The sequence below is a fragment of the Muntiacus reevesi genome, chromosome 4 (genome assembly GCF_963930625.1).
Source record: "Muntiacus reevesi chromosome 4, mMunRee1.1, whole genome shotgun sequence".
In the NCBI taxonomy this organism is placed as follows: domain Eukaryota; kingdom Metazoa; phylum Chordata; class Mammalia; order Artiodactyla; family Cervidae; genus Muntiacus; species Muntiacus reevesi.
The window spans coordinates 123,418,659-123,439,948 of record NC_089252.1 but is presented as its reverse complement, the minus strand read 5'-3'; the positions used below and the strand labels follow the sequence as shown (position 1 = coordinate 123,439,948).

Here is a 21,290-nt window from a genome sequence, read left to right as displayed (position 1 = left end):
TGTACTGGTGATATTTTGGGTCGTTTTTGAAAAAGAATGAGTATATATACTTTTTTTTTAAGAAGAAGAGTGAATATATTTTAGGCTATTCTGTGCTTAGGCCATGATGGCCTGTAAAATATGTAATTTTAAGAGCAGCCTCCCAAGCCCTGCTAAGTGGAGTTTGTTTGGAAGACTGGAGAGGAAGGAATTTCATGTTCTGCAGATTATGCTTTCAGTTACTACAGATGTTCTTGAGGCCCTTCGGATTCTGTCTTTACATTTTCAATTTCTACTTTTCTTTAGTCCAGGCTGTGACTACCAAAAAGTTCTCTCATTTCTTTCTAGAAATGGTAAAATCCCATACGAATACCTCCAAAATAATACACTTAAGATTTTTTTCTATCTTTATGGTTACTCAAATATGGAAATAAGCAGAGAACAACAGTTCCATAAATGGATTAGTTTTTAGTTTAACATGGCTCTCTGAAAGCTACCTAGTTCACTGAAGCGGTATTAGTATTTATGTGACATAAAAATGTCTTAATTGGCTTACATAGCAGTACTTTAAAAAATGGGATTCTACCTCATTTCTTTTTAACACATTTAATAGCAACACATAAACCTTAAAAGGACACATTAGACTTGAAGAGATATTTTCATTCTGTGAACAGGTTAATGATATTGATTGGTAGATGATGAGGTCTTTAAGATAACTGAATTAACTTTATATTACTGCTGCTTGTAAAAACCGTATGACTTTGTGGGTTATCTGAGTTGTAGGCCATTCCCATCACTGAATAATAAAACTTTTGAATTGTTTGTGAAACCTCATCATACCTTGCAGAAATACTAAAACTACTTACTATTCAGATATTCTTTGAATGCTTGGTTTTAGGGCTTGGTTTAGAATTTGAGTCCTATTTTTAATGAGTTAGTCTTATAAAAATTTTAGCCTTTATATTTTTGACTAAGTCAAGTCAAATGTTTTAAATGTACAGAATTAATGGATAGTATAGAACAAGCATACATTCTTCATAGGAACCTTAGGAAAAAGAAATCACATGCTAATGTAGTTTTTAATCTTCTGCACTGTATATATACTTGTGAACTGGATTTTTGTTTTGAAAATACATGTTTATAATTTAGGTAGTTTGCTACTTAAAGCACTAAGTCTCTAATAGCTGAAAAGTAAATGTAAATGAAAATGGTGAAATTAACATAGATATATATATAGTGGTGATTTTGTATACTAGTTTAAAAATCCAGATGCTAAAAATTTAACTTGGAGGAAAAGCCAAGTTCTTGGACTAATTAAGGATTGCTTACTGACTTCAGAGAAATGGGAACATCTTTGTTGGGATGTGGAATTACTTTTAAGGATAAAGGTTTATTAGGAAAATTGATGTATTCAGTTAATTATATTTTCAAAAATACAATATAAGCTGTATCTTTTGTTCAATTTGACATTATACTGTACTTTGTTTTTCAGCTTTTTAAAAAATTGAAGTATTGACTAATTTTCTCAAGTGTGGAATAAATAAGAAATGAAGCTTAACAACTTAGCAACAATAAATTGCCAGCAGGAAATAAGTTGGTAATCATATTGCTTAATTTTCATATTGAAAAATGATAGTTTATAGCTTTTGTAGAGCTTTATTATTTTGAAACTCAGCACCTCTAGCCTCCCCCCTACCTGGCCTGAGCAGGTGCGCTAGCCTCGAGCGCTGCTCTCCCTGCGGTCGGCCGGGTCGCCGCCGCCTCTGCCTCTTGTGCCCTGTCAACTGCCTGCTGCTCACAGGTCACAGCCAGCCGTGGGCTGCGGTCCGGGCCTCAGGAGGTGAGCTCGCGGAAGGCCCGCTGCCGCATCTGTTGCTTCTGCCACCCTGGCTCCTCAGGTGGTTTTAAGTTTAGAAACAAGTAACTGCCTGTAAGTGCTGAAAAACGCCAGTGCCAGAAGCGGACAGATCTCATATCAAGAATTAGTGGTGTTAATACTCAAGTTTTTGTTATTAATGAACTTCAGGTAATTGTGGTTTAGAAACTTTGATGGAGTGGTCGTGTCTGCTAAAACACTCAAATCTTGTGCTTTTAGCTGGGAGCACATATCTGTGTAGCGAGGGATGGAGGGTAGAGCAGCTGAAGGTGAGCAGGGCCCGTGAAGGTCCTGAAGGAGGGCTGTCCTCAGCGCCTGCCAGGCAGCACAGGAGCGGGAGGCTTACGGGACCGAGCCATGGGAGGCTCCAGGCGGCGACGCCGCCGAGGACGGCTTTAAGACATGCTGTGACGGGCCAGCTGAAGAGCCTTGGGGCTGGTTAGAGGCTAGGGCTAAAGTGAGGGTAGTGTGGCAAAGGGGAAGATAGGTTCAAGGCTCTCTGCAGTGCATCTGCTTAAATTTCCAGGTTGCTTTTTGTGGGGGAGCCCTTACCAATATTGCAACTTTTAACTCTAAAGTTAGAATCTTTAAAAGAATTCCTGCATATTCTTTGACACAAAATCACCATTTATTGACTTTCTACATGGTTCTAAATTTATGTATGTATCTTTTTCCTAAACTATTTGGCAATGTTGTAGACATTGTGCACCTTTATCCTCTAAGCACTGTATTTTCAGTAGGATGAAATTCACAGTACAATTAATCAAAATCAGAAAGTTTTACAACATAGAATTCATTTTGATGCTTACATCATCTCAGATTCGATCAGTGGTATCCTTTTACAGCTGGTCCCTGTGTGCTTTCTGTCTGTCCCATCATTTGCACACTTGCATACTTTATAGCTCAAAAAGATTTTCTGCACTTCAATCTCAAAACACATTGCTAAGTCATGTGTGACCCCATGGACTGTGGCCCGCCAGACTTCTCTGTCCAAGGGGTTCTCCAGGCAAGGTTGGGTTGTCGTTTCCACTGCCAGGGTATCTTCCTGGATCAGGAATTGGAACCCACGTATGTCTCCTGCATCATGTGCATTGCAAGCAAATTCTTTACCACTGAGCCACCAAGGAAGCCCTTTCTGGGTTTATCATGGACTTTCTGGTCCCGCCTCTGAAATGGCTATTTTCCCCAAGGACTCCTGGTTCCCTTCATTGGGAATTATACTTGGAAACCAAGTCTAGATGGTGAGTTTGCTTGTTCCTGGGATGTTCTTTTTTCTAGGTCCTTTCAGGTGACAGTCTTAGGAAATATAGTAAAACCTTAGTACACACTGAAACCTCAAAGTTAATCCAACATATTAGGATTTTATTCTAGCCTTACTCCAGTACACAATTGTAATTACCTTCGAACAGGCAGGGTTGATAATAGCTGATCCAGCTGGGAATTATAGGTGAGGTTGCTCCATAGGAATAAGAAACCATGAATAAAAGTGGCTCAGACTTAGACTAAAAACCTTGCAGCCCTAAACAAATACTGTAATCATCCATTTTTAATGAGTATGGGAATAAAAAAACAGTTGATACATTGGGTAGTAGAATGGTTAAATACAAGTTTGGAGTTCATTTACCGCTTGTTCTTTGAGCTTCGTTGTTTTGATGCATCGTGGGCACTGAGAACACATTGAAGTAGTGCAAAAGTACATAGAGCCTGATAGACGTGTTTTAATACATCATGACACAAGAAACGTGTCTCCTAAACATAAAACCTAGAATTTGGTTTGGATCATCTTGGATAATTGATTCTGACAGTTTCAAAATTAGTTGTTTGTTTTTTTTTTCTGTTGATGTTTGGTTGGTTCTAAAGGCAGAATGGCTCTTGGCTGAGAGGTGGCCCTCCTTGGTGTACAAAAGAACCCTGAGACTAAGACTGGATAATAAATATAAATCTGTGTCCCCATTTTGAGGGATTTTTATGTTATATAAAGGTAATAGAAAAAATAATTTGTTACCCTTATGTAAAGTCAGTTTTTAAAATTAATATTTTTTGAATGCTGATTTATTTCCCTTTGTTAAATCCAGAAATCATAAAGAGTAAAATTAAATGAAGTTTTGTTGATACCTCTTGCTCCAAAACTTCCAAGCTGTCTTAACTCAGCCCATCCGACTTCATCCCTAACATTTATTTCCCTCGATTCCTGGACGTGGGTGGACAATGAGACGTGTCTGTTTTCAGTCCAGATGTGGTTTTAAACTTGGATCAGGCTTGTTGTCTTTGCTATTCAGTTGGTTTGGTGAGTGGACCTAGAATCTTTAGAACAGCTTGAGTGTCAACAACCCGTCCTGTGTGACTTGTATTTGTGTTCTGTTTCAGTTATGCCTGGCTGTCTTTTCTTTCACTTCCTTCTACTGAGTCTTGTGTGCATTTATCTCATTAGCTCAACAGTCTCTCTTTTCATTGAATTAACATGTACTTTACTTGGTTTCTTAGTTCTTACCTGGTTTTAACAGTTCAAGAAGAACTACCGTACTGGATTCCCTAACTTCTGATCTGGGGCCAGGAAGATGATAGGTGTACAGAAATTTTTTGTGCAACAAATGCATTAAACAACTAGGGTTTATCTGGTCGCCTACCAGTTTACCACCCATAATACTGAATGGGGCTGTGTAGTAGATGAAGTGGTTGATTCTCAGTTCAGGCACTTCAGTCAGCCAAGATACTCTAAGATCCTTTGTAGTTGTCACATTTCTGCCTACTGACTACACAAAACCAGGCTGTGTATATTCTGTCATCTCAGTGGGAATGTGGAGAGTTGAATCAATGGTGGTTGCAGTTACCTAGTACTATAATACATAACAACCACTCTTCAAATGTAGAGCATCAACAAGATTTCTTTTTGCTGACTGCGCTTGAGTAGTTCATTTTCACTCTACTCAGTTTCATCAGGGAGCAGCTTTGAAGGCTGGGGACTAGACTCAGGTGGTCAGTGCTGGATGGGACCTCATCTGGGATGTGGCCAGAACCCATCCTGGACTCTGCTCCATAGCATGATGACTGGGTTTTAAGAATTAGGCAGTTTTATCCTTTCTAAGGCCTACCCTGGGAAGTCATCTCTTCAGTACTCTTGGTTACAGTCAAACCTACCAAAGTTTAATGGAAGAGGTCTCAACATCTTGCTGGAGAAATGATAAAATTTGGGGAAGGTGAGAGGAACTGGAATCTTATAGTGACCATAATTTGTCTTTAGAAAATACAGTTGGCTGTAATAGTATTGATAAAAACTGCAAAGGTTTCCCAAATGTGTTAAAACATGAAGAAAGGTTAAATTATATATCGTATGCCTATTTATGGAGAAAGAACACTTTATCATACTGGACTCATAATTTGAATTTATCTGGATAATCAAGATTAGTAAGGTCAGACATGGTAGCTCAGACAGCAAAGAATCCCCCTGCAATGTGGGAGATCTGCGTTCCAACCCTGGGTTGGGAAGATCCCCTGGAGGAGGGCATGGCTACCTGCTTGTATTCTTGCCTGGAGAATCCCCATGGACAGAGGTGCCTAGCAGGCTACAGTCCATGGGGTTGGAAGGATTACCAAATGTAGACATAATTAGATCATTCTGGATCATGATCATATCAAGCTTGATTGGTAAAAGAACCTTAAATGCTAAGTATAAATGACCATACAGTTCAGTCACCAAGTCCTGTCCGACTCCTTGTGACTCCATGACCTGCGGCACGCCAGGCTTCCCTGTCCTTACAATTTTTAGCATAATTTCTGTTGTCATTTCAAAAGTTCACTTTAAAAAAATTTTTTTATTACAATATTGTATTGGGTTTTTGAAAGCATCCATTTGCCACTGCTAACAAGAGCAAGCAAAAATTGTATGGAATCGTAATCTAATAACTAACAAAAAGTTAGACATCATTTCTCTGTTGTTGATGCTCAGTTGCTAAGTCATGTCTGACTCTGTGACCCCATGGACTGCAGCATGCCAGGCTTCCCTGTCCTTCACCAACTCCCGGAGTTTGCTCATGTTTATGTCCACTGAGTCAGTGATGCCATCCCACCATACCATCAGTTCAGTTCAGTCACTCAGTCGTGTCCGACTCTTTGCGACCCCATGGCTTGCAGCACACCGGGCCTCTGTCCATCACCAACTCCCGGAATCTAATCAAACCCAATTGTGTCAGTGATGCCATCCGACCATCTCATCCTCTGTCATCCCTTTTTCCAGCCTTCAATCTTGCCCAGCATCAGGGTCTGCCAATGAGTGAGTTTTTTGCATCAGGTGGCCCTTCAGCATCAGTCCTACCAATGAATATTCAGGACTGATTTCCTTTAGGATGGACTGGTTGAATCTTGCAGATCCGTATGCAACCACAACATAAAGTATACATTTCTTTTCAAAGGATGGGTGTGATCTATAGTTCAGAAGGAAGTTTCACTGCTGTACTGTTTGTTTTTCAGACTAGGTAAGACTTTGCATTGTAAATCTTCATCAGCATCTTTAAAAAAAACAACAACCAAATATGTATTCAGATAATTTAAGATAAGAGGAATAATGTTTTATTTAATACTGACACTTGTTTGAGGATGATAATTCCCTCTCTGTATATAGGATAAAAGTTAAACAGGGTTGCACAGTTGATCTGTGTTGGAGTCTGTTTGATGTCAGTTTTTTTTAGCCTTTATCTGTGTTCTCACCTGTGTGAGCTTCATCCTCTGCTGTGCTGTGCTTGACACTTGGCTTCCATCTTTACAGTTGGCTTTCTTGTCTGAAATCGCTGCTGCCACTCTGACCCATGATGTGCAGATTTTGGACAGCAGGGAGCGCTAAAGGAGGCAAAATCCACCTGGCATCCAGCTGTCCTAAGGGATGAGTCTGATCAGTGCTTCCAGCATGGGGGGTGGGGGTGGGGTGGGGATCTGGTTAATGCTGTAGATCCTGGGTATCTAAAGCCAAAGTGAAATTTGTTGTGAGAATGAAGGCTGGGATCACAGCCACATCAGCTGTGCATGCTGAAGACTTTCAGGTTTAGAAAAGGATTAGGAATATGCTGGAAAACAGAAAACAAGCAGCTGCATTTTGGAAGTAAAGTAAACCAGTTCCAGAAAGGTAACTTAGGAGTACAGCCTGAGGATGACTTCTGACTGGAGTCTTATCCATCATCCAGGGCTTTTCTTTTCACTTTATCCTAGCCGTGCTTTTCCTAGAACCCCTGCTTGCATAAGAGAGATTGAGACAATGACTTAAGCAAAAAGGTAAATAGAATCTCATTAGGAAGAAGAACTAATAAATGCTTTAGTTTCTGACCTGTTAAAGGATCCCGAGTAGTCACGAGTTGTGTGGCGATTTTGCTGTTGCCTCAGAGATGAGGGTTTGCTTTTCCTGACAGGCTTAGTGGCAGTGTGTAAGCTTGCCATAAAAAGTTCTATCTTTTGGTTTAAAAAAAAGTGTTTTTTTAATCTTTCTGAGCCTGGCCATGCACAGAGTTCTCTCTTGCTCTTGGTTTTCTGTTGGTTGCCCTGTCATCTTTGAGCCATCCTCCATCTTCCTATCCTTGGTCTTTAAAACCCAAGTTCCGGGGAGGGAGGCGGGAGGGGGGGATCAGGGTGGGAAACACATGTAAATCCATGGCTGACTCATGTCAATATATGGCAAAAACCACTACAGTATTGTAAAGTAATTAGCCTCCAACTAATAAAAATAAATGAAAACAAACATCCCCCCCAAGTTCCTCTTCTGAAGTAACCATTTTATCGCATCACCAAAGTAGCTTATCATGCCATCTTTTCCCTTCATCCTTAGATTTTTGGAGTTACTATACTCACTGTTTATACCTTTCTTCCTCTACCACCTAAAAAAAGCCTTTGCTCATTTACTGATTTACTCATTTTTTGGCAGGTACCAATAATGATCAAACAAATGTCTGTTGTCAGACTATGTGCTATGTTGGAAAAGAGGGAGTTCCCCGTGTAATTTAGCCCCTTCAGAGAGGCTTGCAGACTGGCTATCCATGAACTATTTGAGTTATAAACAACAGAAGCATTTACCCAGTTTGGGTAGAATTGGACTTAGAACTTTAGGTGTTTAAGGCTCTTACTGGAAGTGAAGTTGCTCAGTCGTGTCTGACTCTGCGACCTCATGGACTGTAGCCTACCAGGATCCTCAGTCCATGGGATTTTCCAGGCAAGACCCCTGGAGTGGGGTGCCATAGGCTAAGCTGCCAGCACAGTTGCTTCCACTGTCTGCTGCTGGAATCCCTGGTGCTTCCTATAGCCCCTCTGTCAGAATTCAGAGCAGCAGCAGCAGCATCTTGTGTACTCATATGCAGGCAATGCAGAGCTGAACTCCTGTTCTGTTTCATTCACCTTATATTTCCATTTATCACTTGAAAGGTATTATTACCCTAGTGAGTGTCTTTAATGAGTACCAGATTCTCCTGGACCCTGGTGCTGTCTTCAGTAAAATGTCTTTAGCCTCTGTACCGTGTTTTGAATGTTAGTGTATTTCCAGCCAGAACTAACATTTAGTCTCAAGCTTGAGCACTGTCAGTTCACACTTAACCAGCAGTCTCCACGAAGATCACTGTGCTCCTAGGTACAATGATGGTAGTACTAACCCTAAATATTAACTACCTGGCAGACTGGAAGTAGTGCAGTATGATTAGGAAGGAATTAACTCAGCCTAAAGAAAGCTAAGAGATGGGATATTCATTGGAAAAATGAAATGTTACTAAGAAGAGCAAAGACAGCACAAGTAGACATGTGACAAGCTGAGCAGAAGGAAATGTAAATGCAGGCAGGGCTTTACAGCCCTGGGGAAAGCTTCCCATGCTAGAGCGAGGCATTTGGATCTTTCTTATATGAGTAGCAGATCGAATGTTTCCTATTCTGTGAACAAATATTAGCAGTGCAGTATATTAGTGAGGATTCAAATGGTTGGATTCAAGTGGTATTACAAGAGCATAAGTGAGAAATGAAAATCTAAAAATTAGGTTACTGGCAGAATAGAAAAGACTGATTGATAATGCTGTCTGTGAACCGGTTACAATAACTTGTGAATTACTCTTGACTAGTGTAACTTGCTCTAAGCTGTGTTATACAAATTGGACACTAGGAGGCACAGTTCATCAATTTACGGCGAAACGGGAGGGAACTAGAGGGCCACATCTGTGAAAACTGGATAGCTCTGTATACAGTCTTAAGAGTTGTTTGTTAAGCTTTTCAACTTGCCATTTATATACAGTATTTTTTTTACTGAGTAGAGTGTTCTAAAATGAAGAGATGAATGGTTAAGAAATCTAGAATGCAGTCTGAATGTGGGCCTTTATACACTGATGAAGATGACCTGACTTGTATTTTCATGATTTACTTGGCTTTTGCTTTTAACTGTTTCTTAAAATATAATTTGAACTCTATCCACATCTTCAATAATGACATTTTTCATGAGTTTGTTTATATTTCAAATTAGTAAGTCTATAGATTAAAAGCTTTACAATCTAGTAATCAAGTAAACACTAAAACTAAGTTCTGTTACATGTCTTTAAGCCAGTATTGATTAGTGAACTTTTAAGCAAATATCTGACAGCCAACTAAGAGACTGCTACCAATTCTGTTCCATTACTATGTGTGGTTTTTTTTTTTTTTTTTTTTTTTTTTTTTTTAATTATTCTTACTAGCAAACAATGGGCTTCCCTGGTGGCTCAGATGGTAAGGAATCCATCTGCAATGCGGGAGGCCTGGGGTCGATCTCTGGGTTAGGAAGATCTACTGGAGAAGGGAACGGCTACCCGCTCCAATATTCTTGCCTGGGGAATTCTGTGGACAGAGGAGCCTGGTGGGCTACAGTTCATGGGGTCACAAAGTCGGACATGACTAAGCGGCTTAAAAAAAAAAAAGCAAGCAATAGTATGATATGTAAATACCTCTCAGTATTAAGTTGCATGTTGCTCGGTAAAAGGTTTGTAGGACCTATTTTAGATAGCATTTGTAGATTATTAAAAAAACCACAGCGTTAGTCACTCTGTTGTGTTCGACTCTGTAACCTCATGGACCGTAACCCACCGGCTCCTCTGTCCATGAAATTCTCCAGGGACTTCTGGTGGTCCAGTGCTTAAACCTCTGTTTACACTGCAGGGGGTGTAGGTTCCATCCCTGTTTGGGGGATGAAGATCCTGCATGCCACACTGTGCAGCCAAAAAATAAGAAAAATTATTTACAGAAAAAGTTCAGAGAGGCTTACCATGTATAATAGTAAATCTGTTTTTTAAACTAATACCAAATACATGTATTAGTATGGCAGGTTTTAGAAGTTCCTTTCATAAAGTTTTCTTACAGTTTGACAACTTTAAATAGGATGCATTATGAAAATCTGTCAAGTATTTGAAGACATTGATATTCTTTTTATGACAGATATGGGCTTTTGTGTCAACTTTAAATTTCTACATGTGTTGAATTGCTGTGTCAAGAAATGTGTTAGGTGATCAGGATACATCAGAACAATGATCTTTGCCCTCTTGAGCTTACATTGTCTAGGAATGGGAACAAAAAAAAGCAGTAGGCATTATAAATTATTCATTATGTTAGGAGGTAATACTGATACATGCTATGAGGAAAATTAAGGGAAATTCGTGGTTGCAGTTTTAGAGTGATTATGAAAGTCTTCATTGAAATGACATTTGAGCAAAGATGAAGAAAGTGATTGGGATGACTTAGAGATTATAATATAGAGGATAAAACAGCAAGGGTAGAATCAGGGAGGCAAGTTAGGAGGCCATGGTGGTAGTTCAGGGGAGAGGCGATCAGGGTGAATGAAGCAGAGAGAGATGAACAATAATGATGTAAATTGAAGGCATAACTAATGGGATTTCTTGACTGAACTTGTGGATTGAGTACAGGAAAGCGAGTCAAAGGTTCACGCAAGGCAGGCATGCTTCTAAACACTTGCCGTCCTGGGGTAAGAGTGCAATGGAGACACCAGTGATTTAAGATATCTAAAGTTTTGTTCACTGAAAATATGTCCCATGCTACCGTTTTGCCAATACACCTTCATAAGTATATGTAGAAGGCCAGGTTTGAATTTCAGATCATTAAAAGTCCTGTGCCAGAACCTTCCTTACAAGCAACCTGGTCCTCTGCCTGTGCCACGCCTTCCTTCTCCCATCCCTGCCTCTGATTTGTATGACGGGGGGCCTCATGCACATTTGTGTGAACACCTTAGCCTGCATGCTCGAAATCTGTCCACTTCCCTCACACACCAGTGCACACAACAGTGATAGAAATCGCCGAGGTCATTTCGACAGGGGGTTTGGAATCCTGAGTACCTGGAGCGTAGTCTAGTGTGAATATGAGTTCCGGATAGATGTGGAGTATTGGTTCTTCAAAGCTCAGGGCTTCTCAGTTTGGTTTAAGGGCAGCACCACTCCATGGGGTTTGGCTTGAGCAGCTGTACAGATAGAATTGCTGTGTACCGAGAAGGGACTGTAGGTAGGTGGAACAGGTCAGGAGGAGTAGATATGCACATATTTGAGGTCTCTGTTAGGCACCCAATAGTAGAGGGAAAAAGGAAAAATTCAATTTACAGTAACCATGGCCTGGAATATATAAAAACTGAAGGGGATTTTTCACTGCAGGTATACTAACCAGCGAAGTCTCTTAAAAAACCACGAACTTAAAAAAAAAGAAAAAAAAAAAAACAAAACCACGAACTTTAAATGACTCCAGACCCTTACTGAACTGATTCTGTCTAGGAATTATGATTAATATACAAGCCTATGGACAATCAAGCCAATTGTATATAAGCCTATGGACTCCATCCTATCCAGCACACTATCTTATTTTTTTAGCAAAAGCTCTAGGAACTCTGCCTTCTATGACCAATAATCCCCTCAGACTTTTCCCTCTAACTACTCACCAGTAGTCTTCACCAGTATGTGTTCCCTTGCCCAGGGTGTTGCCATTTTTGTTGTTGTTGTTGTTAACTTTGGCGATATTTTTTTGTTTTATTCTTTGGTAACAAGCAGTTGGATATAATCTGGGAGTCTTGGGCATACAGATGTTATTGAGAATAAGACTGGATGAGATCAACATGGGAGTGGGTGTAGAACCACATGCTGAGCTTCGGGGTAGCCATAGTAAAAGACCGGGAAGAGGAGGAAGCTATGGAGGAGACAGATCATGTGACGAGGGAGAGAAAGAGAAAGCTGAGTGATGTCCCTGAAGCCAGTGAAGAGCTGTTTTCTAGGGCAGAGGGTGACCAGCTCTGTCAGATGCTGCTGATAGAACACTTGATGCATTTGACTGTAATATCCGTTGTGACTTGGCCGTTTAGACTTCTTTACCAGAGCAATGACTGACTTAGCTTTCTAAACTTCAGTAATTTTTAAGTGGCATTTGTAGGTTTTCATTATCTACACCTGAAGTTGTGAGGGAGGGGAAAGGGGACAATTATTTCCTGTTATTCATTTTCTGTGAAATAAGTTGTCTTTAAAAATGGTAATATGTTCATTTTTATGAGTTGGTGATGACTGGTGAAACTGAGTGAAGTTAATCAAGATCTCTGTATCATGTTACTGAGATTTCCAATTATCAGTTGCACTGTGTGGTTGGAAAGCTTCCCAAGTGGCACAGCAGTAAAGAACATGCCTGCCAATGCAAGAGACACAGGTTAAATCCCTTGCAGAGGAAATGGCAACCCACTCCAGAATTCTTGCCTGGAGAATCCCATAGAGGAGCCTGGTCCATGGGGTTGCAGAGACTGCAGCCACGACTGAGCACACGCGCACGTGGTTGGAGAAGGCAAACTACTTCCAAATTGTTCACTGAGTTATCAAATAGCCAACTGGAAATTCTGAGTTTTAAAGTCTCTAGTGCTTTTGAAAATTACGCAGTTTGGTTAGACATTTTTAAGTAATTGAAATAGAATGCATTTGATGCACCCCTGGTGGCTCAGATGGTAAAGCGTCTGTCTGCGATGCAGGAGACCCGGGTTTGATCCCTGGGTTGGGAAGATCCCTTGGAGAAGGAGATGGCAACCCACTCCAGTATTCTTGCCTGGAAAATCCCATGAATGGAGGAGCCTGGTAGGCTACAGTCCATGGGGTCACAGAGTTGGACACGACTGAACAACTTCACTTTAAAAAAAATAAATAAATAAACTGCAGGTTAGATAACACGAAAACATTAAGTTTCTCTTAAGAAAATGGCTTGGGCTGCCAAAATATGTCTTACTTTTAGCCAGTCAATTTTGTATTATATAATTTTTCCATATGAAATGTCTTTCCCCGCTACACCTGCCTCAGAGACTCTGAATCGCACATTTAAAGGAAGCATCCTTTCTAAAGGAGCTGAAGAATGGCATTCTGTTAAAAAGAGGAAAAGCTGGTCATGTGGAAATTCGTTGGAATGCTCACTTGTCCTACAATGGCAGGGGAAAAACTGAGATATCAGGTGTAGTGTTTGTCATTGTTATACAGAATTGTTTTAATGTAACCTTACTAGAGATTTTTACATGATTTTAATCGCCTTTCTCCTTCCAAGACTGCTCATCTGTCAACCATGTGAAGGCCCTGAGAACAGCTAAGTGCAGTTCAGTGGGTCTGAAGACTCTGCTGGAATTGTTTTCTGTGCTGAAACATTGTTCCTTTTATCAAGATTCAGGACCCTCCCGTGATTAACTTATCCTTTGTTCTCGATTACCTTGGGATGAACCTCGAATTTCTTAAGCATGACACAGAAAGAATTTGACTCTTGCGGGGCTCTCCAAGCTCATCTGTCACTTCTTCCCCCTTGAATTCTTTGTTCCAGCCAGATGACAGACACTACAGATGAACTCAGCTCTCTTTTCTTCCTTCTTGAACACAAGTAGCAGCCTTTCCTGTTACCCTGGCCAACTCTGATTTGTCCACCCCTCATTTCTTTCTTTTATGTAATTCTTCATATTTTTCAGGGTGGGTATATAGTTGGGATTCTCTAATACATTTCCGTAAGAGGTTTGGTTTCGGTTTATGCTCTTTAACCTGCTTTGTTTCCCAGAATTTCTATAGAAATTGCTTAAATGGAGTAGGAGGGAGCTAGGGGCGAGCACAGAATGACCTTCCCCGGGGTTACAGATAAATGAGATTAGGAGAGATATGACCTGTTGGGCGTTTGCAGAGACGGGTCCGCGGAGGCCAACCTGCCGTTTGGAGGTTAAAGTGCGGGATATCAGAACCGGATGTTACCCCAATTTGCAGTTACTGTTGGGAGATACTGCAGGCTGTACGGATGGGTCTAGAGGGAGCCCGAGGGCGTGTGTCACGTAAGATAAGGAGTGCCTGCGCTCCAGGCTCGAAAAAAGGAAGGCGAGATGTCATGGAATTTCCAGTGGGGCCCCCTTCCTCTTATCCACTCCAAAAGGGACAGACGGTTGCTCTAACAATCGCGCTCTCTAAGAAGAGCTGGGTAGTGGCCATGAGCGAACGTGAGTGTAAAGACACCGTGTCCTGTCGCCCTCTGTGCACTAAGATGTCCACGTGGGGTCTGGGGGAGGCACGGGGCGCGGGACTCCGCGGTTTGCGAACCTCAGCCCCAGTTCCTCGCTGGCCCAGGCCTGGATCGGGCTCTGCGAGGTTTCGGAGCCCAGCGCGAACCCCCAGGGCTAGTTCCGGAGCGCAGAGGGTCCGCCTGGCGTGCCCGGCAGTCTGGCAGCTGCGCCCACTTGGGCGGTCCCATGCCCACTGGAGGCTGTTCGCGGAGAGCCCCGCCGGGCGGAGAGGCGCGACGGCTGGGGATGGCCTCTCGGCGCCCTCTGCGTGTCGGCATTCTCCGCCCGGCAGTCGGGGCGCCCTCGGCCGCGGTCCCGGGCGGAGGAGACGCGTTTCCGGGGCTCGTGTCCCGGCCGCCAGCCTGGGGAAGGAGCGCGGAAGCGAGTGGGCGGCGGGAGGCGGAGCGAGGGCCGCGGGGGGCGTGGACGCGGCCGGCTTTGGAAAGGCCCCAAGTGAATGAGGCGCGCGCCGGCGGCAGAGCGCCTCTCCGAGCTGGGCTTTCCCCCGCAGCGCGGGCGCCAGGAGCCGCCTTTTCCGCTGGGTGTCACTCGGGGGTGGGGGGTATGGCCCATTCAAAAGCGCCGCGAGGGGGCCCGGCCAGTGCCCTTCAGTGAGCGCTCGCAAGAGGACGGCAGAGGCCCGGCGGCTCGCAGCTCCGGGACCTTGTGGCGCATCAGGACGCGGCTGCCCTGCTGCCCGGACCCCGAGCCGCCGCCGCCGCCGCCGCTCTGCTTTCTGCGCGTTAGCCTCCTCTGCGCGCTCCGGCCAGGAGGCCGCGGGAGCCGTTGGGGCGAGGACGGCGCGCGGCTGCTGCTGCTGCCCCCGACCCGGGCGGCTGGAAGTGGAGACGCCGAGCCGAGCGGCGGCGCCCTCTATGCCGGGAGGATGTTGGAGAGCAGCGGCTGCAAGGCGCTGAAGGAGGGGGTGTTGGAGAAGCGCAGCGACGGGCTGCTGCAGCTCTGGAAGAAAAAGTGCTGCATCCTCACCGAGGAGGGGCTGCTGCTCATCCCGCCCAAACAGCTGCAACACCACCAGCAGCAGCAGCAACAGCCCGGGCAGGGGTCGGTCGAGCCGTCCCAACCCGGAGGCCCCGCCGTGGCCGGCCTCGAGCCGCCGGTCAAGCTCAAGGAATTGCACTTTTCCAACATGAAGACCGTGGACTGCGTGGAGCGCAAGGGCAAGTACATGTACTTCACGGTGGTGATGGCTGAGGGCAAGGAGATCGACTTTCGGTGCCCGCAGGACCAGGGCTGGAACGCGGAGATCACGTTGCAGATGGTGCAGTACAAGAATCGCCAGGCCATCCTGGCGGTCAAGTCCACGCGGCAGAAGCAACAGCACTTGGTCCAGCAACAGCCTCCGCAGCCGCAGCCGCTTCAGCCCCAAAGCCAAGCCCAGCCGCAGCCTCCGTCCCAAGCCCAGCCGCAGCCCCAGCCCAAACCCCAGCCGAAGCCGCAGCCGCAGCCGCTTCATCCATACCCGCATTCGCACCCGCACCCGCACCCGCACGCGCACCCACCGCCGCTCTCGCAGGCGCACGGCCACCGGCTCCTCCGCAGCACCTCCAACTCGGCCTGAAGAGGGCAGCACCCGGCCCGGACGCGGTAAGGTCGGCGCGGGTCCGGGGAGCGGGTCTGGGGGTGTCAGGAGCAGGAAGCCTGCTCACGGCTTCGGCTCTCGGGCGGGAAAGGGAGAAGTGAAGCTAGGTTCCCGGGAGGTGGAGAGAAGGGCCCAGGCTGCAGCCCGCAGAGGCCGGCGGGGAGGGCAGGCTGAGGGATGCGCGCTGGACAGGAAGGGGCCCGCCCCGCCGGCCCGCCCGTGTCCGGGGTGCGCGCCGCCGGCCGTCTCCTGGCGCTCTCGGCGCCGCGGGACTGGCTGGGCGCTCGAGGGAGCGACCCCCGTGTTCGTCTGAGCTCCTTTGTCCGCGGGACGGGCGCCAAGAGAGCTGGGTCTGGTAGGAGTCCGAGCTTCTCACTTCCGTTCGTGTCATTCCTTTCCAGGTTTTGGGGACTTGAGGAAGCGGGACGAGCACCTTTCTGTTGTCTTCACTGGATCGAGAACAAGTCTCCCTGCCGCGCACCAAATCAAGTAGTTTGAACAGAACCCGACTGATAACTCGTGATTCCACTTATTTTCTGCATACTCTTCTTCACAATGCAGGAAAGATTTTGAGTCCAGAAGGCTTTATTTATGAACCTTTGAGAGGATCTTCCAGTATGGTGGACCTTCTAGGAGGGATGATGTACTGTAATTTTATTTTAATGTATTTTGACTCGTTATTTATTAGTTGTGTTTTTTTTTTTTTTTTATGCTTGTTCTGAGACATTTCTGAATGTAGGCCATTTTCCAGAAAAGAAACTTTATTTTCGAAAACCTATCCTTAGTAAGTTGTAGTCTTGGGAAAGAAGAAAGAAAAAAGGCGGTACAGAGGAACACAAGAATTTATTCATTATTCCTAGGGCATTTTCAGAAGGTCTGACACTTCATTGTTATACCAGGTGGTTGAAATTAAACTCTGTGACATTATGTGGGGTTTTCGTTCTGTTTTGTTTTTTTTTTTTAATTTTTTTCTCCTTAGACATGTATTTTGTGTAGAACTTTTAAAGAAGTTAAATGTTCAGAATGGTGTAATTATAAAAATCTAATTGCTTTTTTCTAAAAGGAAATCAGTAGTAATGATATCTAATTCAAAATATTTAATACATAACCCAGTTGATGGCAAGATGACCGTATCCTGAATAGACAGGAGAACTTGGTCTGCTGTAGGAAAAGCCTTGCTTAGATTGTCTTTGTGTGAAGATTTAATAATGAGTCTTCTATGATTTCAGAGTATGAATGCATTAGATGTTTCATTTCAAAAAACGGGTAGTGGGGGTAAAGACTTATTCCAGTTGTTTGAGAGAACATTTGTGCTCTTATCCACAGTAGAAATTACCCTTCTTCAAGAGCTTGGCACACTTGATGTGAACTGCATTTCCTGGCCTTTCTTCTACTTTGTTCTAGAAGCATATTCTAGAATCTCATAGTTTAAAATACAATTTCTAAATGTTTCAAAGGACTGGGAGTCATAGCTTTTTGTTTTCATTCTGAGAATGTTGACCAGAGACACCAATGTTTTGCTCTTTATCGCTCAGTGAGAAATCCAAGGGTTATATGTTTTGTTGTTAGGTTAACTAAACTCAGAAATTGAAAAAGGAAGGACTGGATAAACACTGGATTTGCAGTAAGAAAACAACCTAGTCTTGTTTTAGCAGCAACTTTCAGGAGTCCGGGGGTTGGGACGGTTGGGGGAAGAGGATGTGCTTTTAAAGGTAGAACAAACCCTCTTCTGTGTGAAATGAAAAGGATGGTCAAAATCCACAAGTGCAGATGCTACTTCAGTTTAAAAAAGAGCCATAGATGCTACCAAATCCTCTTGGGGCTGAAAATCACTTCCTATCTTTCATGGGTTTACTAACAGCTCTGTTTTCCATTTTCGTTTTCACGTAGTCTTGATCAGGATTTTTCCGGCTTCTAAATTGGAATGGTCAGCCTTAGGCCACTGCTAAGTTCTATAGTCAGGAAGTGAAAATAGAATTTCATGCTAGAGGCACCTTTATTCTCCCTCCATCTAAAAAGGAGTTTGAAGGTCAAATTGCTTCTCAGTGTGATATTTAAATGATGAAAATTTGAGATCCAAAGAAGTGGTGAAAAATAAAATTCAACCAAGGGGCAAGCAGAACTTATGTGGGCTCCCACTTCAAGGCGAAGTTGCAGTTGCAGGGGGAAAAAAAATATGTATATATATATATGATGGGCAGCTCAGAGAGCAGATCTCAAAGAGTTCTTAAGTAAAGTTTGGTTTGATTTCTTTGAAACTACTGCTGTGCTTTTTAATAATACCCCATTGTACTCTCATTTTAATAAATGCGGATCATATGACCCCATTAAACCACAGCTTTTTTCTCAGATGAAAGGATTTTTTTTTTTTTCAAATTCTTGTGCTATAAAAAAATTTAAATCTATAGCAAATACTTATAAAATTAAGATTCAGGTAGGCCTTTTAAAAGTACCTACATGTTGTTAGCTTACAAAAGGACGCCCAGGCTCCCTCCTGGCTGCTGGAAGTTTTTCTTTCTCACAATGGCTCTGGCTCATAATGTAGCCATCAGGATCATGGTTCCTTGTCTTATCTTTCCATAGCCCTCAGGCCTTGCTCTGCTATGACTGAGTTGACTCTCCTAGTGACTCTCTAGTTTGAATCCTTCTTAGTAACTGTGAAAACTCAGAAGTGAGAAGGGAGAGTATAATAGGGTGGTTTTTATTATATAACCAAGACTTATTATGGCTTAATTATTCCAGAACAACAAAGAAACAAACAAGTGTACTTAACACAAAATAATAGGTGCAAATTATTGAATGTGTCGGTGGCTTTGTATCATCTCTAAGAAAACAATACAAACCACCTAGGGTATTCTGGATACCCTAGGATCTTCCCAGGTGGCGCAGTGGTAAAGAGTCCGCCTGCCAATGCAGGAGATGCAAGAGTCACTGGGTCTGGAAGATCCCCTGGAGGAGGGCGTGGCAACCCACTCCAGTTTTCTTGCCTGGGGAATCCATGGACAGAGGGGCCTGGTGGGCTTTAGTCTAGGGGCTCACAAAGAGGGACTGAGCACACACATCTGAAAGGGTTTTCTGAGGCCTGGCAAATCACCTTCATGGAGGAAGATAAAGATACTTCTTTCGACCCAAGAAATGGAAGGAAAGGATAGGTCCAATAGAAAACCTACCTCTTAGATAAACATAAAATGTCAGAAGTTGGGAAATTAAAAGGAATGTTCCTTTTGGAAACAACTTCTTGTCTTTGAACTTGTGTTGGCACGAAGCCTCTTACTCGGTGAGCTCAGTAATATTTGTTGGGACAAATGAATGAAAGAAGGAAAAGCTATCTAAGTTCCCAGAACCCAGGAGACAGCTGCTCTGGCCTCACAGAGTGCTTCCTTTGGTTGCTTCGTGCCATTCCCTGAGGACGACTCAAGCTGGGACAGGCCATGCATCATGACATTCCTTGGACATACTTTCTTAGTGGAGAGCTACACAGATCTGCGTATGCCCGGAGTGCTGAGGTCAGAGAGAAAGCGGATATAAAGGGCCCTTTCAAAATGAACATTTCCCTCATAGAGGGAGGGCGGTTCTCTCATCATGTTAGAAATCAAACCAACTTCATAATTTGGTTTCACATTTTTTTTTCATAGAAGCGAAAGTAAAAAGCAAGTCACTCGGCTGTGTCCGACTCTGCGACACCATGGACTGGAGCCCACTAGGGTTCCTCTGTCCTTGGAATTCTCCAGCCAAGGATATTGAAGTGAGTTGCCATTTCCTTCTCCAAAACAAAAGCAAAATGAAACCCAACTTGTTGCTGAGAAGAGTTCCTCTTTGGGACTTCCCGGGTGGCCCAGTGGTTGAGACTGAGCTTCCAGTGCAAGGGGCGGAAGTTCAATCCCTGGTCAGGGAACTAACATCCCACATGTCCCAATATGCGGCCAAAAAAGTATTAAAAAAAAAAAAGAGTTCCTTTTAACACCTAAACATTGTTAGGAAGTCTGGCTTAAGCTGAGAGGCCTGTTTTAACTCTCTTTTGCCAAATACTATTAAAAATTTCTCATTTAAAGCTGACACTCTATGAGTTTGTTGCCAGTGTATGAGTTCAAACACATCACTAATTTTCTGTCCCCCAGAAAAGTGAATTGGTTTTAATTGGGCTCCAAGTGTTTACACCACCGTGTTCAGTGGCAGGTTTACAAGAGAGATCTAAGACCTGAATGAAACTGGGGCAATCTTGCAGAAAATACAGTTTCATAGGTTGAGGATGGGCCCAAGAGCCTCTTTTCCTTTTTTTAAAAAATAAATGTCAGATTAACTGGCTTTGTTTTACCAATAAAATGCTTCAGTAGAATAAAATTTAACTTTGGAAATTATAGAGCTCAATATTGAATCCGTCAACGATTTTTTAAAGAGAAATGCACTATTTACCTAAAGCCACTTAGGGGTATTCATTGTAGAATTGCATTGGTTGGGTTTTATTTTTCTAAATTCTTGACAATGTAAAGGGTGAATTTTGATCTTCATTGCTGAACGGCCAACCTGGACTTACTTAAGATTGGATGACAAAGTGATGTGACTTTGTTGACAGGTTATCTGCCAAATGGAGCGTAGCATCCAACAGGGTTTCTTGGAAAAGGGTGTTATTCTGCGATGCGGGAGGCAAGTGGGCTCTGGACCATTAGAAACAGCTACATAAAAACTCCTACCTGTTTTGAAGCTGGCCTCCCAGTGATCAGCTGGGTGGGTGGTGGGGAAGCAGATTTTTAACAACAGGTTGTCCTTCTCTGTCATTTGTATTTATTTTGAGAAGAAAGATAAATAATTGTCTGTTACCTTCCCCTATCAGCCTTCTGGTTAAAGTTTCAGAGTATGCAAGCATCACCATGAACCAAGTGCTTTACAAACTATCGCATTTGTGAACTTAAGGAAATGGTCATAATTTGTGTAAATATGTCTTTTAAGTGATGTTGGAGAGTTGTGATTCATGGTTCATATTTTCAAAATGCATTCCATTTCAAATAAAGTATCTATAGAGGTGACTGACCTGTGGACTTTTTGAAGGCCTTGTTCACCTGTCACATACACTGCATGTTCTTGTGGGAAGAAGAATGTTCTAAAGGGCTTGGCCACTGTAAAGGCCATGATGATTTGGGGAAGAAAAATACCTTTTAAAAAAATACTGTTATTGATTTATTTGACTGTGCCAGATCTTAGTTGCGACGCGCTAGATCTTTAGTTGTGCCTTACAAAATCTTAGTTGCAGCGTGGGGGATCTAGTTCTCTGCTCAGGGATCGAGCACCAGGCCCCTTGCACTGGGGATGTG

General features: G+C 43.4%; 1 protein-coding gene across 1 annotated transcript; it reads left to right on the top strand.

Annotated features, from left to right (window-relative positions):
• The first annotated feature begins 14,823 nt into the window (after window positions 1-14,823).
• PHLDA1 (pleckstrin homology like domain family A member 1) lies at window positions 14,824-21,005 on the top strand. The gene is made up of 2 exons (XM_065934110.1): window positions 14,824-15,986; window positions 16,383-21,005. The coding sequence occupies exon 1, from the start codon at window positions 14,839-14,841 to the stop codon at window positions 15,958-15,960; it is 1,122 nt and encodes a 373-aa protein (XP_065790182.1). The 5' UTR covers window positions 14,824-14,838; the 3' UTR covers window positions 15,961-15,986; window positions 16,383-21,005.
• Window positions 21,006-21,290: the final 285 nt, after the last annotated feature.